The sequence below is a fragment of the Stylophora pistillata genome, chromosome 4, assembly GCF_964205215.1.
Source record: "Stylophora pistillata chromosome 4, jaStyPist1.2, whole genome shotgun sequence".
NCBI lineage: Eukaryota > Metazoa > Cnidaria > Anthozoa > Scleractinia > Pocilloporidae > Stylophora > Stylophora pistillata.
The window spans coordinates 14,974,935-14,993,188 of record NC_142522.1 but is presented as its reverse complement, the minus strand read 5'-3'; the positions used below and the strand labels follow the sequence as shown (position 1 = coordinate 14,993,188).

The 18,254-nt window shown below is 36.6% G+C and overlaps 1 protein-coding gene across 1 annotated transcript; it reads right to left on the bottom strand.

The window, feature by feature from the left end:
- Nucleotides 1–1,518: 1,518 nt before the first annotated feature.
- On the bottom strand, nucleotides 1,519–16,468 carry LOC111320776 (anaphase-promoting complex subunit 2). The gene is made up of 21 exons (XM_022923476.2): nucleotides 16,325–16,468; nucleotides 16,183–16,245; nucleotides 15,976–16,046; nucleotides 14,617–14,735; nucleotides 13,400–13,551; nucleotides 11,749–11,951; nucleotides 10,508–10,628; nucleotides 9,823–9,949; nucleotides 9,497–9,563; nucleotides 8,994–9,049; nucleotides 8,718–8,861; nucleotides 8,065–8,134; nucleotides 7,446–7,548; nucleotides 7,127–7,166; nucleotides 6,507–6,612; nucleotides 6,093–6,233; nucleotides 5,274–5,368; nucleotides 4,224–4,393; nucleotides 3,512–3,670; nucleotides 2,850–2,920; nucleotides 1,519–2,566 (listed from the first exon to the last, which is right to left on the bottom strand). Exons 1-21 carry the CDS (start codon nucleotides 16,401–16,403, stop codon nucleotides 2,354–2,356), a joined length of 2,370 nt encoding a protein of 789 aa, XP_022779211.1. The 5' UTR covers nucleotides 16,404–16,468; the 3' UTR covers nucleotides 1,519–2,353.
- Between the last annotated feature and the right edge of the window lie 1,786 nt (nucleotides 16,469–18,254).

Sequence of the window (18,254 nt, the reverse complement as noted above, 5' to 3'; positions counted from 1 at the left end):
CAAGCTTTGAGAGCGATTTTTTTGCTCGACATTTGGATACATTTTCTCCAAATGCAAGACTTTTAAAGGCACTATAAGCGGCTCTGTTGTCTTTTGAGCCACTCTTCTTTAGTTGCTGAACACCTTCGGTGATATCTGCTGCAAGGGCGCGTAATGCCGTCGTCTCCTTGGCTTCTTCTGGTGTTTTGATGAATCCTTTTTTTTCTAAAATCTTTTTAGTGCGCGGACTTGAGGATATTGTTTCTACAAGTTCTGCTTTCTTCTGTGGTGTTTTTGGCAGAACTTGAGTTGTTTTCTTTAGGGCGCGGGCTTTTGCCATCCTGTTTTGGAAAGCGGAACTAGAAGGCGGGGTTGAACACGTATACTCCGCGGCATTTGTAGCATGCTCTTCATGTGCTTCTCTCAATTCAGCTCGCCGTTTTTCACGTAAATTTTGTACTCGTTTTCGAGTTTGCTCTCTGATTTTTTGTCTTCTTTCTTCTTCTGCTGATGTTTCTTCCCTTTTTCGTTTCTTCGTAACAGCTTTCAGGTTTTGTGCCCTAGTGTTCGGCCGGTGAGTTTTCTGACCTCGGCTGTCACGCACCTTGGCTATTTTCTGTTGGCGTTTTTTCTCGTAGTATCTTTTATCAGTAGCTTTCTTTCTCTCTGCCTTTTGTTCTCTCCATCTTTTCATCTTTTCAGCACTTGATTGGGGTTTTGTTTCCATAATTTGTCGGAATCGCTTGATTAATTTTTGAAGCACGCTGCTATTATTGTGATTGAGAAATCGAGTGTAACGCTAGTCGACACGCGGCTAAATATACCACGTGCTTTTATTGTTTAAACCCTGAAAATATCCGTATCCCCCCCCCCCAAACATATCAGGCAAGGCTGCACAGGCTGGCCTTCGTCGTTTCTTGTACGTTGTGACCATGATTTGGGTCGATTTTGAGAGCGGCTTGTAGTGTTTCTGGTCCGAATTGAATATGTAATATGATCGCAAAGCGTCTATAAACAACACATTAGGCAGAAAATATGTTTCGATTCATTCTTTGTACCATTTCTTCGGCGAAAATTCATATAAGCTCGTAAATTCTTACGAATCTAGAAGTCTGATAGAATGAACTTTGATTTGGTCGTTCTCTATATGGTGATGGACTACTCTACGCTGATTTATCGGCTTCGAAATAGGTAAGTAATGGTTGAATTTATGCAATCAAAACTCGTTACAAATTTGTTTCCGATATGCAAAATCGCTATATTTTTCCCAGCATTTCATGATTTGCTATTATCTTGCACAGAGCCTTAAAGCAAAATGAATGAACTTTTCTCAGATGTAATTATTATTGTTTTTAGGTTAATCTGGTCGCCAAAAGCCTGAATTCTGTAAACTGTGAAGTCTGTTTATAATCCAGCGTTACAGGACAACACACAAGAACTTATATTGTAGTTTGTACTTATTACTTCCTCAATAAAAAGCACAGAGCAATGAAATTTTGTGAAAAGTCTATTTGTATTATATACAGTAATTAGGCATAATAAAATTTTAAGCTTTTATTCGTTTTGAGGGACAAAAATTACGTTTTTACTCTTGGTATGCAAATTCGATGTTACGCGTTACACTCAAAATGTCGTGCTTTTTGTAAACAATTGACTTTAATTCGTGTTCTAAACTTATCGCTTGAATTTTGTTATTGATTTCATATCAAACAAGAACTATTACTCAGTTTATCTGTAAAGTTTGAGGGGCGTTCATACATTTTTCGCGAAGATATGGGTAAATATAATTTTCGGACCTTGTAATGGTGGCGTGACCGTGCTACTCATCAATAGTTAACTGTTTTAAGAAAGAGTAGTCTTTTTGTTGAACTTTAGACAATTCTTTCATTTCTTTCGGTTGCTTCTTTATTCTGAGTACTCTTTCAAAATTCTTAACTTTTAGTTTAGAGAAAACCATCACAAGTAAAGCATTTTTTGAACCTGAGCATGATACTGAAAAGTGCTGGAAGGTATCCAGGCACATTTTGGATCCTTATTTCTTCAGCAGAAAGAGTATGAGAGAGGATTTCCTTGGCAGTGCCCTGATCTGTGCTTGTAAAGTCATAAAAGTTTATTGGAATTTGTGAATTTTCCCTTCCGTAGCACTTCCTTCATGCAAGCTAAATGCATTCATGATGGACACAACTGTAAGTTTTTTGATGGAAACCTTTCACACCAAGCATCCCAACAGGGAATTGTGCCAACTGCTAAAATATTAGAGCATGAATGGTGATGTTGTACCATTTTTATTTAGCTTTGACTCCTCAGCTATATTGTGATCGCTGGTATACCAAAGGTTACCAATTCCTTTCTTTGTTTGTCATGACATTCGCTGTTATCTGCCTGACTTGGGTAACCTGTAAAATCCATTCACAAACTGCAGCTCTTGGTCTTTAACTTTGCGATCTAGGAACCTCCTCAAGTCATCCACACTGCACTGGCTAGATGAGGGTCCTTGCATTGCAAACATCCGCAACATGGAATGTATTCTGTCCAATGGCAGACTTTCCAGATTGGTCAGCATACCAACAATGTAAGACCAAAATACCTTAAGGTAAAAAAAAAAAAAAAACCTCAACAAAGTTGAAATTTAAATTAAAAAAACAACTTATGTGGAGGCAGGGCTGGATTTGTTTCTGTGGCAACCAAAGTTCAACCCCTAAACCAAGCTTGTAAAATAGTGAGCTGGTTTTCCTCCTGCTGATCTTGGTTTTGAATTGTGTAAATATTTGGTGATCGACAAGCAGGTACAATTAAACCATGAAAAAGCGTTAGTTTTTCATTTTCTTTTTTTTTTTAACAACTGACAAATGTTTGCACTGATTTAATACCTGCAATTCCTCCTCTCTTTGATCTTGTGAAGAAGCCATCACGGATTCTATTTCTGCATCCATGACAACTTCTGCAGACACAAGTAAAAGTTTTTGCAACTTAGAACTTGTATTTTTTCCATTCCAAAATCTCTTTTAGATACAGTAAATGAATAAAGTAGAATTTAGCTGTGTCACATCCACAAGGTGGTAAAAAAATTTTAACCTGACAGAATACAAAGGTGAACAGCTGGAAACTTGAGAACAATGTAAATCACAATGAAAATCTCAAGCTGCCACAACATTCTAATTAAATTATTTTGTACAAAACACATCACATATGACAAAGTTTGAAGTTCTCACAGCCCCTCTAAAATTACATTAGTCTACTGGCCATTCTCAAAGGTGAATCAAATTTTCAAACAATCTGAATAAAGCACTTGAAGTCATTATGATAGTGGTGATGTCGTTATTTGCAAGCAACATCGAAATGTACATGTAACAAGTATACCTTAACAGGCAAATACAAAAGCTTCAATGGTCACTCATTACTGGTAACCTGTTTCTTTTCTTTTGGTTAGAAAAATGTGCATGAGGTGCCACCTAATTATTGAAATATTACTATTAGACTAGCTAGTTCTTTTGCTTTTAATATCAGTGTTAGTGCAAGTGATCAACTTAACCTGTAGCTCGTTGTTGTCCTTTTTGCTTTTCCATAACTATAAACGTGTCTGTAGACTCCTCTTTCAGAACACCCTGACTGACCCAAAATCCTAAACGCCTTCTCAGGAGACCAGGAGGAACATGCATTATGCCACTAAGCTCTTCCACAGTCCAGCGTTCTGCAAGAGTCAACATGTTAAAGCAGCACTTTATTGTGACCTTTACCAGCTGATATTTGACATGGCTGAACGACTGTAAGGAAGGAACTTTATTTATCTAATTATTCATTTATGTTTCTTATTGGAGGGATGATAAATTATGATCTCACCACAACTTTTTTGTACCCTTCCAGTAGAAGCTTTGGACAAGCCCAGCTTCATTAGTTCTGCATCTTAAAATTTAGGTGAAATAATAAACTGAGGGGTAAAATACTCTTTACGCAAGTCAAAGATACTAGTAACTCAACAAAGATAAGTGGTGGTTGAAGAAACGACTTAATAAAAAAATTCAGGTGAGATGATTATTTACATCTGTCCTTAAGACAAGTACTTTTATGAATGGAGTCCTGCTATCATCCTCACTTGATGTTGGTTTTCTACCAAAGAAATTTTTTAAGTGTAACCTGTTCATGATGACATTTGCTTCTTGGAAAAAAAGCTTTAGTTACTTGGTCCAATATTTTTCTGTCAATAGCTTAGCTCTGCTCAGCTACATAAGTTTCCTAAGACACACCTTTTTCTTGAAAATGCATAATTGCAGTGGCCTGAGTTGGTGTGACAGACAAAGACAGAGTGCGATCAGCCAGTTCAACTTCAACCTCAACTAGACCCAAATGAGGTTTCCATCTTAATGTTCGCATGCCTTTCAGGGCCTCAAATCCACGAGTAAACTCATCCATGGCACTGATATGAAAAAGGTACTTTTCATGAGATGTAAGAAACAGTATACAATCAATTTTCCCAAAGTTTCACTGTTCATTTCATATTTTACAAGTAGGATGTTCTGCCACTGAGCAACAAGGAACTTTGATTGTTTCTGTTTCCTCTAATTACCCTCGTCAAACTTGCAATCAGTGAATTTGAAGCCTCTCATAATCTATTGACCATCTTCCTGATGCACTACTAAGGACACTTAAACATGAAGGCGCGCTATAAAGGAGCCTTAGGTTCCACTGGACCATTTGTCAATCAATCGTCGTGTGATGTAGAACTCTTAAAGTCAAGTCAGCTTGAGCTACAGCTTCTCCAAAGCAGTGAACAGCGGGCGCATTCCTCAAAATTGTTTTATGTCTTCATCACAATACAAGAATTTTTGAGATTTGTATTGCCTTTCTCCAATGGAAACTGTCTTTATTTGTGGCGGTAAATTTGAGATCGAAGTAGGTGGTTCGCACGTTACCTCATGCCACCATGCTTGTGGAAGTAAACAATAGATATCTCATTACCTCCTTTTGTTTGTCTACCAGCATTTAAATTTGACCCGCACACGTCAACGGTGAGTGACAAATGAGCCTAGGTCTTCCCAGGGAAGACTTCCTTATATAGCGTGCCTTCGTCTTTAAGACAATTGCAGATATCTTGGAATGATGAATGTAACACAGATGATCCTTTGTATAGGGTGCACAATATTGCCTTATCTAACAGATTTATGACAGTTTACATAATCAACAATGCACAAGTTGTGTACTTAAATGATAAAGGAACGTAATAACTTAATTAGTTATTAATAATCAACACTAATATCTACAAATTGAGGACTCTGAGATAATTTTTTTAAGAATACCTTTGCACTTCCTCAGGAACTTTGAGTTTCTCTTCCCGAAATGCAGGCCAAAATACAGCAGATAAAACCATGGATGTTAAGGGAATGGTATTTGCCTAAAACATTGACCAAACACCTATTAACCCTGTCACTCCCTTGACCTGAGTACAAATTCACGCAACTTATGAGTGAATCTCTGTCTATTGGCTAGTGCAGATAATTTGGCTTAATATCACAGAAACATCCCCAATTTGATAACTGAAAGATTTTCAATATTATTTCCCAGGTAGTTGCGAGTCTAAAATATTAAAATTGTTAGATGAAATATGACATAATAATCACTCCTGTGTGTCAGCTCAGAACTTGGACCAAACAAATCTCATTAATATGTAACAAGCTGAATTATCTACCCATGTTGATTAGTTCTTATTTACAGTGTCAGTAGGTCTGTGCATTAAAACCACAGAAGTTATCACAAAGAGGTAATAGCATCAGTGACACACTCAGCTTAGCCTCAGAGGCCATGTCTTTTACCTTACCACATTTTGACATAATCTGTCATCTATTACTAAAAAGCCCTCAGCAACATGGATTTATCTTCTAACCCTTAAACCCTTGAAGTGATGAACTTGTCAATTCTCCCCATTAATGATTAACATCCATACACGCAGACAAGTAATAAAGATACCAAAATTATCAAGATGTTGTTATCTTTATCTTACACCAAATTCTCTGAACTAATTTACAAAGAAATCTGAGGAACTGAAGAGGGGGGGGGGGGGAGAATTTAAAATGAGATCTTGGGGGTTACGAGTTATAAGTAGGTTATTCCCAAAATACCTTTTTATTATCAATATTTTCGGCTGATGCCTGAATATGAGAATTAATTCTTCTTGAGTCTGCCACATCTTTCAACATAATCTCACAGAAGTGCAAGTGTGATTCACCAAAGCGGAGCTTTAATAGCTCCAAATAACGAAGCTGTAACAAAAAAAAAATTAATCAAATAAATTTAAAATAAAGTAGAAACAATAAAAGAGAAAAACTGTAAAAAAAAAAAAAAACACTTTGTGACAAAAGACTCCATTTTCTATGATGGTTATGTATATTTTTGCTTGTTTGAAAACCAGGTCTTAAAGATTTCTTTTGAATTATAACCTTAATATGTAGATTCTGACAAAGTTTCAGATTACTGGCCTCTTAGACTCTACAGACCCTTTCTTGGTCAAGCTCAGTAAGCATGCCTCTACTAACCTCTTTTTCTGTGTCATAATTAAAAGTTGAGAGAATACGATCAGCCAAGAGTGTGCGATACTCAGACACAAACAGGTCTTTACTGCCATAAATGTTGACAAGCATGCTGTAACAGCAGACATTAGAACAAGGTAAAAGAAGAGTCAATTTTTACCCTTTGTAATACTTCACTTCTAAGACAACTACTACCCTTGGTATGAGATGGTTACCCTGATCAAAAATTATTTTCTCAGCAAGCTTTGAGAAATACTTTGTCAGAGAATTTAAAATGTTTTTTCTGGAGATCATTATTACCTGTAAAGAGTAAGCAGATACTGTGAGAGCTGTATGAGATAATGGGAACTGCACCAGAGCTTGGAAAAAATTTAGTTTTAACTTTTTCAAACCAGTTGAAAAATTGGATATCAACAAAAATCAAGATGAAATGGAATTTGAAATGAAGAAGGTTTGCCTAATTTCTTGTATAAAAGCCAAAACAACCCTGTTTATGACAATTATGGAAATCTAAATAACTAGTGAAATGAAAACACATCCATGATTATGAAGCAGTGTAGTAAGAGAAATAATGGACTGATTTTAGAGTAATATCAATAAAAAAAAAGAACTTGAATTTGACTCACCTGATAATGTCTGGTGCTTTTCTGCTACTTAATATTTTATCTGAGAAAAGGCAAATAAAGGGGAAATTTATTACCTAAACTTAAGGTTGCGTCGTTTTAGCACAGACTCAGAAACATTTTAAATTCATCAGTGGGCAAAGTGACATGCACTTCTTTAACAGGTGCTAAAATAAATGGAAGTTTCTAAGAGTTTCACTTTTAGAGGATTTTCATTTTGGTCATGTTTCAGGCAATTACATATGTTTGATTTACAAAAAGGTTTTGAGTCATGGCTTACAGAAAATATAGAACTCATTGATAAAATTTAATTGTAAACTACCTGGATCAGCATCACTTGGGGCTGGCATCCACTTAACATCATCATCCTCACTATCAGAAGCACCGAAATCATCAACGGTGCGTGGATCTCCTCGCATTAGTTCCTGAGTAGACAAAAGAAACAAGTTACCTGTTGAGGGCAACATTAACCTACTTTATTACACGACTCGGGCAGTCAGAGGGCCAATAACTAAAATAAAGCAATCAAAAGGCTCTATTGCCGGTCAATATTCTCTCAGTATTGGACTAGGCACTGTCCCGAATGATACCGCACTTGTGTCCCTTTGAACTTCAGTGTATAATAAATCTCTTATCAACCAAGCTTGCTCGGGACCGTACTAGAAGAATATCGGCCCTCGGTCTTTTTTGTACGCACCTTGCTGCACTTGGTCCATATTGTCAAGAACTCAGGCCGATATTCTCCCAGTACAGCCCTCGCACTTGGTTAATAAGATATATATATATATATATACATATATGATAAGAACTCTTTCATCTGCTATGAGATAACAAGAGCACAATTGAACCACCAAAAATACAATTCTATAAAACAAAGGTCTAAGACTTTATCTGGGTAGCTTGTTTAATAAGGTACTACATTAAAATTATATTTGACTCACCTCTGCAAGTTCTGTGCTACTGTCATCTGTCAAACTTGTCACAATACAGCGTACAGTATCCTCACGAGTTCTGACAACGATAAAGAAGGCTCATGAGGCCTTTGATTATAATTATTATTATAGCTTTTTCATGAGTCATTTTGTCTGTTGTTTACATGTGCTCCTCTCCATCTCGGAAATTGTTTGATATATCATTTAAAAATGATGAGCTTGTTTCTGAATTTGATCTTTGCAATAACAACTTAAGTTGCCCAAGGGCCTTTGAGATCTCACCTAATTACTGAATCATTTGTAAATGTTTTCATCTGGTCTTGGGGAAAAATTTCTAATGTTCTACTGAGATCTCAGTAACCAGGATGAGAAGTATGGGATTGCAGAATGTTTCCAATTGCCTTTTTAATTATGTACCAAAAACATTTGAAAACAGAAAATTATAACTGATGTGCAAGAGAAGACAGAAGGAACTGGTGCAGACATGATCAGAGATTAAGAAACTGATTTCATGGTGACAGTACTTCCTTCAACAGTATTCACACACTCTGTCCATTGCATACACGTCTACTAGAAACACAACTTTACTATTTTCTTTTGTAACATATGTTATCAGTAAATTAGATTGCAAAAATGCTTTTATTGTTTTTGTAGCCTTGTACCTGAGATATTGCCTGACAGGTAAACAGACCTGTTCTAGAATCACTCCAGATGGATCAAGCACATGGAGAGCTCTGATGGCTGACACATACTGAGTTAGAATGTCTGATGTGTTGGCACCAGGATGAAGTAAACGTCTCTCAAACCTGCAGTATCATTAGAACAGTGAAACCTGCATTTGAAGCTTACAATCAATAACCTTTGCTTGCACACTCAGTAAAAGGTGTTGTATGATATGAAGCAAAGTTATACTTGGTGATTAGATGTGGGTTACTTACGCAGATCTGAGGGATGCTATGAGCTCTTTTCTTTGGTCAGTAACTTCTAAACATGACTGAAATAAAATGGAAAGAGCTATGATTGGTTTACGATATCTTTATAGCTATTGTAAAAAATAGACAACTTTTTTGAGAGACATGTTTCGGCATGCTTACGCCATCTTCAATCAATGAGTAACTGAACTTGAGTAATTATATAGCATACAAGTAGATGAATAAAATATTTGCAGTATGATGTAATACAAAAGCGGGCGCTATAATAGCTACTTTCTACATACCAGTGTACTAAATCCAGAGTACCTTCAAATATTGATTAGTGAGTTGATGTAACAGGAGAAGTTTTTCACCCATCCATTCACCCTATAATGCACTCCAATGCAAAGTTTTCTAAATGGCTAATTGGACACAGGCAACAACAAAATAGCCTTCTGACACAATCCTGTCTCTTGGATAGGCACAATGTGTGACTCGCCTTTAGTTAGTACAATCTGGACTAAATGTACCTTTAGATCTTTAATTGCAGGGAGAGAGTCAGGATATTCCACTATTATGGTGAACAATTCACTGATTCTGAAAGGAAAACAAGACACAATTTCTTTTGCTTCAAGCACTTTTTTGTTAAGACCAGTACTTTTGATTATTCATAGAAAACCAATATCTCCTCAAAAATGGTTTTAAAGTTTCTATATGACCATAAAATTTAGGTGAAGCTGCTAAATGACTGTACATCTGTACTTTTTTCTAACAACCACTGGATGTAAAGTGCTCCATGATTTATAATTTGGGATAATTAGCTAGAAATGTGCCTTGAACCGCAAGTTATACTTACCTTAGGTCAGCAAATGACTTGTACATAAAGTACTTCAGTTTGGGTTTCCACATATCAAGTGATGTGTCTGTATGCATTACTGCATCCTTGAATAACTCTTCTTTGCTTCTCTTAGGATAAGCACTTGCTGCAAAATTTTCAAATTAAATTCAGTTTTAAATAGTCTACAGGGTACTTGTCATTGATTCATTTCCATGATTACCCTTCAAACACTCATTTCAACGATGGCTTTTGGCAATTGGTTGAATGGAAGGAGCCATTAATTCGGTCATTGGTATGGCTGGTCAAGAACAGTTGCTAATAACTGCTGCCATATACAGCTACAGCAAAATTTGTGTTGTGTTGTGTTAAAATAAACTTAAGAAATACACATCACTACATTCAACAAGTATAGAAGAATTATAAGAAAAAAGTAAACTAGACCTTGTTGCACTGGTTTATAAATTAGTTCTGTCCACTGCTGTTTCAGATCTGCTTTGCCTTTAACCTCTTGGAAAGGAAACTACTGGTACTTAATGAAAATATACTAAGTATTTCTAATTTTTAAAGAATAAGTTGAGTTTTCTTCTTTGTAATCACCAGTTAATTTTAAACACACCAATTACCCAAGAAAAAGACAATTGGTTGTAACTTGGAGTGCTAAGTATATGTGAGTTGGCAGTCAGAGGTCTCTGGACACACATACCTTGAGTTTGAAAAATTAACGAGAGCCAGCCCCACAGTTCTGTATCAACCCAGTGTAACAAGGAAGACAAAAAGGATGACTCAAATTCGCCTTTACACTTTTCTTCAATTTTTCTTTGAATCTGAATGAAAGAAATGAATATCTCTGGAATTTCAAAATGATTACAAGTACCTGTTAACAACATAATGTGACAGGTTATTTTTGTTTTTGCATTTGATCATATTAAGAGGCTTGAAGACATGTAATGCTTAGTCAACCCTTTCTTGTCCAGGAGGGACAAATAAGTAATTCCACCCTTTAAAATGAGACATTACACTGTCAAGCTGACAGGTGACACAAAGTTCTCAGAATTAACATTCCAAGGAATGCCTGGTAGAAAAGTGATCCTCAGAGTAAATAACTTAAGATGATCCATAATAATGCAGGGGTAGATAATAAATCCTGCAATTCAATTTATCTCAAGCAAAAACAAATCTGCAAATTACATTGTTTCACAACTTCCCTTGTCTCCCAATGCTGATCATAAACAATACTGGTTGAGAGACAAAGGAAAATGAGAATCAGCCTAATAGGTGAAAATAAAAACTATTCACCCAGGATTCAAATTTTACAGGAAAATGTGCATTGAGCAGTTAATGTACTCTTTGTCGTACCTGTTTTTGTTTCAAAGAATAATACTCAGTAATTATATCTGGGAAGCAGTGGCTTATTAAAAAACACCTCAAGATGTTATGAATACAAAAAATGGCACTTTTTTACCAAAAAATCTATTTTCATATTTCCCTTCCCGACTGACTTTAAAATGAATGATGAGTATATATCCAAACAAATTCCAATGTGTATGTTTTGCAACACATTAATTAGCTAACTGTTGGCCAGTGCCTCTATTGCATGTTACTGATACATTGCTTGTCAGACTTGAGTGACTCTTGGGCCAAGTTCACTTATTTAGTTCTTACATGACAGTTGTTGAGAAGATAGATGTAGGGGTAGAGCTGACCAATACATCTGCAAGTTGTTAGGTAATGTCAGCAAATGCTTTGATCAAGAACCAAGTGTGCGTTGGTGATGTGTCAGCATGCATATTGGTTCGATCAGATTTGTCACCATTCACATAAACGATGTATTAAAATTTCTCAAAAAAAAAAAAATTTCTGCACTTAGTTTCATGAATTTCAAAATATGGTGAGTGTGTACAAATAAAATTGTATACATTGTATTACTTTTAAAAAACATTTTACCTCCCTGTGAATGACTGATAGGAAAGCTGGTTCAGCAACTTTATTCATTAGTCCAAGTACATTAAGCTGCCTGTTGAGTTGTGAAAATCCTTCAATCATGCCTTCACAGTGACAACAGTCCTTGTCTTTAGAACAACCCGAGCAAGTCAGTGATTCCACATCATCATCTTCATCTTCACCATCAGCACCTGGTGACGATGCACCTGTCAGTTAAAAACGACACAAAAAATTTAGTTGCACAGTCCTTCCTGACATTTAACCCTTTAAATGAATCACATTATTCTTCAGTCACCACCACTTTATAATAGACATTGTAGACTTGTGGTTAACATGTTGTAATCCAAATCAGGTTCATGCTCAGGCAGATCCTGGTCTGATCTGGTGTTCTTAGGAAAAGGATGAGCTCCATGTAAGCAAATAGTCATGGAGACCTGATGAAATGCAGGTGAGCAAACTGCAATGGAATAACCTCTCATCTAGAGGTTGGAACAATACTCCTATTCACTTAAACTGAACAAGAGCATCCTTAAACTGAAGAACATCCTTAGACTGAACAAAAGCATGTTTAATCTGAAAAAGAGCATCTTTAAACTGAACAAGAGCATCCTATCTGAACTGAAAAACACTTGAAGGACTGGTACAACATTAACCAAATCGAGAAGGTGTAGCAATACACCTGTTGGGGAACTGAAGCCTCAAATTGGTATTTTATATGCATTCATTTCTAGTGGGCTTTAGAGGAATTTAAGATAAAGTCTTGGTGGTTAATTTTGTTCACGTCTTGTTCTTTTACAAGAAAATCTGATTTGAATTTGCCTTTTCCCTGCTCTTGCAGCTGTAAGACTGTACACTCAGAAACAGTTAGCAGCGGTCGAATATGACGTCAGGGTGGGGAACTGACTTGAGAAGGCCTCCTATTATATTTCATTTTTGAATTTGATAACCATCACAAGCCACAGAACTTCAATAACTTCACGACCACACAGAAGTTCTGAAGGAAGAATATGGGATTATTATCTTTCTTTCCCACCAGTGACATAATAGCGAGCTAAAATAACCACTGACATTGCTGTTCTGAGCTACCATACTATGAGCTCAAAATATAGTATAAAAATATTTTTTTAAGGCCAAGTTGGGCCAAAAGACTAAAAAACCATTCAAACAGTGATAATTGAGCTATAAGCTCCAATTTAAAAAATTAATTATTGAAATTTAGGCTTCAGTTCCCCTTTAAACTGAATAAGGTCATCATCCTTAAACTGAACAAAGGCATCCTTATATGTATACTTTCAGATTTTTTAGAACTTTATTAGTTATATTATATTAAAGTAACTGCAAGAGTACAATTGGCTTCCTCTGTATTCATCAATAAATCATTTACTTCCCACTAAGGAAGATATTCATGTCAATCAATCTCGTGTGCAAACACTGCCATTATACCATTTTATAGAACTGTCAGATTTAAGTATAACCTTAACTTATGCTTGGAACTTTAAATTCTGATGGATGAATTCCCCATATAGTCCAATGATATTGTAATAGATTTTTTCACTTGTAAAATAACAATATGCCATGCATGAAATTGGCCTACATAGCAACACTTCAATTACAAGCTTGTATATGAAGGCTTCATATGTAGTTTGTGCCATACCTGATGTGTCCATTTTACTATCTTTTCTACTTTTGACTTGGTATGCTTGAAATGCTTGTGTGTAAGATGCATGTACAATGCCTCTGAAATGCTCAGGTATATCACAAAAGATAATAGCTCTCACAAGTCTTTCAAACTGCAGATTGAGATCACTGGAAAATAATAATTAAAACCAACTAAACTTACCATCCCAATTTCTACTAACCCTGTGACCTCTAAGGCCTGGTTCAGATACCAAACTTTTCATGAGCCAAACTCAATTCGAATTTGGACTGACCCAAAGTAACAAAAGTACACCTGTTGATTCAGATGCAGTTCTTTTTGGCCGTTCCAAATACAGTTCCATTAAAAACCAGTCAAACTGCTTGCAAAATACATTATAACAATTTATCCATTAGGATCAGCACATGAAAAGTACAGTGTCTGAATTAAAGCCATTCCAAAGGTGTTCCAAAGGTGAAATTCTCAGCCAAGCCAGGTGGGAAGAATGGGTGAGCCGTTCCAAATTAAAAGAGCTGTTCCAAATTACATACATACATACATATGTTAATCGACCACTCCCCATGGGGGTTTTTCAGGGCCAACTCCCACCCAGCAACCACCCCAGGGAAGAACATCCATCACAAATCTCGTGCATGGGAAATTAACGTCTCCTACCCCTAACCCTGCAGGAGACGGGACCTCCATTTATTCGTCCCATCCGAGAAGACTAGAGTATCTAACCATTTCTTGATATAGAAAGGTAGCATATTCTTCTCACTTGTTTTAAGACCTCGAGTGTTGGTCCGGCCAGGGCTTGAACCCTCGACCTCCTGCACAACAGTCCAGTACTCTATCCCTTGAGCTAACTGGGAGGCAGTGATTCAGATGCCGATCTTTTCATGTATTTAATTCAAGGAATTTGGTTCCGCTAAGATCAGTATCTGAACCAGGCGTAAAAGTGACTAGCATCTAATCTCTCCCTATTATATTACCCATAAATCAAATGTTAAGCTCACAGAAAAAAGGCAAATGATCACCAGTTAAAGAAACCCTTGATTGGTAAACAAATTCTTCTCATTGATACCATAGGAAATCAATGGAGAACAGCAAGACGAATATGCATACTGATGTTAGGGTATAAAAGATTAATCACTGATCACCAAACTGAATAATCTCCTGACCTCTGTTACCCTTAAATTGCATAAGTTGCCTTACATTGTACCCTGATGACATACCCCAATGGAAGTGATCCTGTCAAAGATTGAAGGAGATCCACAAATGGCCTGTATGCTGATATTCCTCCACAGAGATCTCCCACTGCACATAGCAAGGTGTTTAATTCTTTTGCTTCAACCTGTGAGTATCAAAATAACCATAACAAAATTTTTTATCACTTCCCATAAGATGACCCAATCCCTTTTTCTCATGGCATCTGTAACTGTAGGTCTCAACTTATACTAGGGCTATGCATTTTGGCTCCATGTTTACCCTTCAATTTTTCAACTTCAAAACTGCCAAGCTTCACACATTACACCTAAGTCTCATGAAATCAATAAAATTAAGCACAAACGTGAAAATTCCTCAATCTTGACACAACTGCTGTGCATTTCAATGTAAATCAGCTGGGAGAATCTGGTGTTGTCTCAAGAAGCCAACATCTAGTTGATAAATTAAGGTAAAAGGACTGACTGGAGTTTAATTCTGTCTTTAATTAGACAAATGATTGAAAAAAATCAGACATCAATGAAGTGAGAGTTATATGTATTAATTCAAGAGTATGATAAGAGAGGGAATGGAACAACTCACAGTCCTGTCACCAATTAATCAAAACTGTGACAAAATTTGAGAAAGAAACTGGACATCAGAAAGATGCATAGAAACATCACACACACACATGAAGTGTACTTTCAAATTACAAGCATGATGTACACACTGTCATATTAGTGCTCAAACCGGGTAAGTGATAACCAATCACGCTGTGGAATTTTGATTCGTGTGCATGATTGTATACAAAATGTATATGTATTTAATTTTAGTATAATTTCAGAGCTGAACAAAGAGTTTCCAGCAATCTGATTGGTTGAGCGGTTCCTCATATGAGCTATATAAACCGCTCCACGCGGCTTATATAAAATGTTAAAATAAAATGTTAATAAATGTTACTAAAATGTTATGATTTTAGAAATTTCTCTGTTGCTCAGCTCTGAAATTATACTAAAACAATTAATCGCCTGAGGTTTGGTGAATATTGTCGAATCATCCCCTCGACTTCGTCTTGGGGATTATTCACGATATTCACCTCGCCTTTGGCGAATAATTGTTAAATAGCATGTTATTGGGATAAGAAGTTGAAATTGGGAGAAGTACAGTCATACTTTATTTTTTTATTTATTTATTTATTTATTACAATTTAATGGCATTAATAGTAATACATAACAACAAAACTAATATAAATAGCCATACGGATAATCTGTAAAGGAGTCCAGGACCCCATAAAGAACAGATCACCAATGAATATCTACGTTCCTCATTCCTGGACTTTTAAGCTTCAACTTCATTCAAGGAGGTGATGGTAAATTCCTTAACATGATTACCTCTTTGTCTTCTTGGAAATAGGACCAAAATTGTGATCGAAATTTATCCTTCAAATCTTTCTTGAACTTTTCTGAAAAGGCGAAACGCGGATGCAAGTTAACAATTGGTCATACAAACATCACATAAAATTTTTCATCTGTAAATCTCGCAAAACTACAGAGTAAAGTCTGCATACTCGAACTTTCTTGACATAATTTGTCACCTACCCAAAAACCAGTCTCGCAAACGAGCAGACACAAGTGGGTTTTGAGTGAACTGCTCCAAAGGGTCTAGAGTTTATAACAGAAACAGTATCGATTAGTTACTTAAATGAAAAATAAAAGGATTCTACCATTATGTTATTGATACCTGGTACTTGAGGAGACTCGGGAATTAAGAAGTTCATTAAATTCTTCCAAACAACTTCAACATTCCCGCTTGCCGCCATGTTGTTTTCGCTGGCAGTACTAGTACTCAGGTCTCTTTGCGAGTAACTTGAACAGGACTGGAGGGAAAATAGAATTTGTGGAAGTCCTGTTAGGAAATAAAGATTTTCACAGAAAATTCCAAGTGTCGAAAACATCAAATTGTTGCCACAACATATCTTGTGTGTATCCTGGCCTTCACTCAGGTCACCTGTGATTTCACTTTTATACTGAATAATTCCCAATTGTCATTTAGTTGTTGGCAGCAGCGGGAGATGACAAAACGCGGAGCCTTACTCCATGGAGTACCCTATGGAGTACCTTAACGTAGTACCCCTAAAAGTCATGTATTGGTCAAATAAAATATTTTATAAACATGGTAAATCGTTTAGATGTACATATCCTAAAATATTTTGAGCTTACCGGCTCTCCGAATGTCACAATTCGGTACAATCCAGTTTTTTTGGGGACAAGTGACTAGGGCTCTAAGTTACGAAAACGAAGACCTAAGACCTAAGACCCGGTGTTCGTTTTCGTAGTACGAAAACGAATTACGAAAACGAAAACCCTGTAAACAGAAAACCGTAGAAATTACAAGTTAAACGCACATTAAACAGTAACAACGCTTAGTAATATAACACATTACACTTCACGCGTTTCTTCCCATTTCTATATACTGCCCGTATTATTGTACGGCCCGTCTTGTCTTTTCTGTTTCGCTATACGAGCCAGTTTGGTGTTGATATTCTCGAGGGTTTCCTCGGGTAAACTTACAACACATATTATTATTTTGGAACAGCAGGCAGAATTCGAACGCTAGCCGCCTTTGATTTATAGTTAGCATTGCGTGACAGAATAACAGAGAACGCGTTCTGTACAGGAAAAATGACTCTTGGGTTCTGTCAATAAATAATCGATTTCTACTGTATTTCGTAGCTAAAATAGATTCTGACGGTCGTTCAGCTTTTTCTGCTGGAAAATTCTCGTTATGAAGTAAGCAATTCTTTTGGCCTAGCAGGGTCTTCGTTTTCGTACTACGAAAACGAACAAGCGCCAACTCCATTGCGCTAACTTGCCGAAAACGCTTCAAAATGGCCTGAGACGCTAGGAATCAACAAAGAAAACAACAAGGCAATAAGGTAAGCCCATTTTATTTCAAAACGAGACATTTTTTCCTCTCTTTTAAGACAAACTGATAACATCCCATACAAACCTTTATAAATATAAAACGTTGCGCAACACGGGAGGAGTCACGTCCGCATTTCTTGTAGTGAGCTTGGGCTGCCTGTGCTCCATGGAGTAGGGCTCCGGGTTTTCTCATCTCCCGACAGCATTTTTTTAAGTATCATACAAAATTCTTGGAATTTTTAATTGCATTCCAGACCTACTGGATAGAGTGATTTTGCTTTTAGACACTTGTCTGCTGTAAAGTAATTCATATGTTGGATGGCAATTCATCAGCTGGAAAGCCATTCATATGCTTCCGGCCCGGGTGGGGGGGGGGGGTACTCCCTTATAAGGGCTTAATGGGGACGTGCGGCCAGCCAGGGTATGTTTTACGAGATTTTTGTCTTAAACAGGGTATCGTTTTTATCATTTTTTGTCTTAATCAGGGTATCGCTTTATCAATTTTTGTCGTAAACAGGATATCTTTTCTTGGAAGATAAACAGCAAAATTTTTACAAGCTCTAATTTTAATTAATATTGAATTCCGTTGATTTTGGCATTGATACCAGGCACATTAAATGTCTTAAACAGGGTATCAAAAATCGGAATTCTGTCTTAAACAGGGTAGGAAAATCAGCGATATTTGTCTTAAACAGGGTCAGGGTATGAGCCCCAACCAGGCCAATACTCATGGTCTTAAAATAAGT

Bases quoted from the DNA above. Each gene is read 5' to 3' on its own strand.
- LOC111320776 (XM_022923476.2), bottom strand. From the start codon at position 16,403: ATGGCGGCAAGCGGGAATGTTGAAGTTGTTTGGAAGAATTTAATGAAC. The intron at 9,050-9,496 runs GTACATTTAGTC...ATTTTATTTCAG, and splicing joins CTGCAATTAAAGATCTAAAG to TCATGTTTAGAAGTTACTGA. The intron at 2,567-2,849 runs GTATTAAATCAG...TTTTACCTTAAG, and splicing joins AAAGAGAGGAGGAATTGCAG to GTATTTTGGTCTTACATTGT.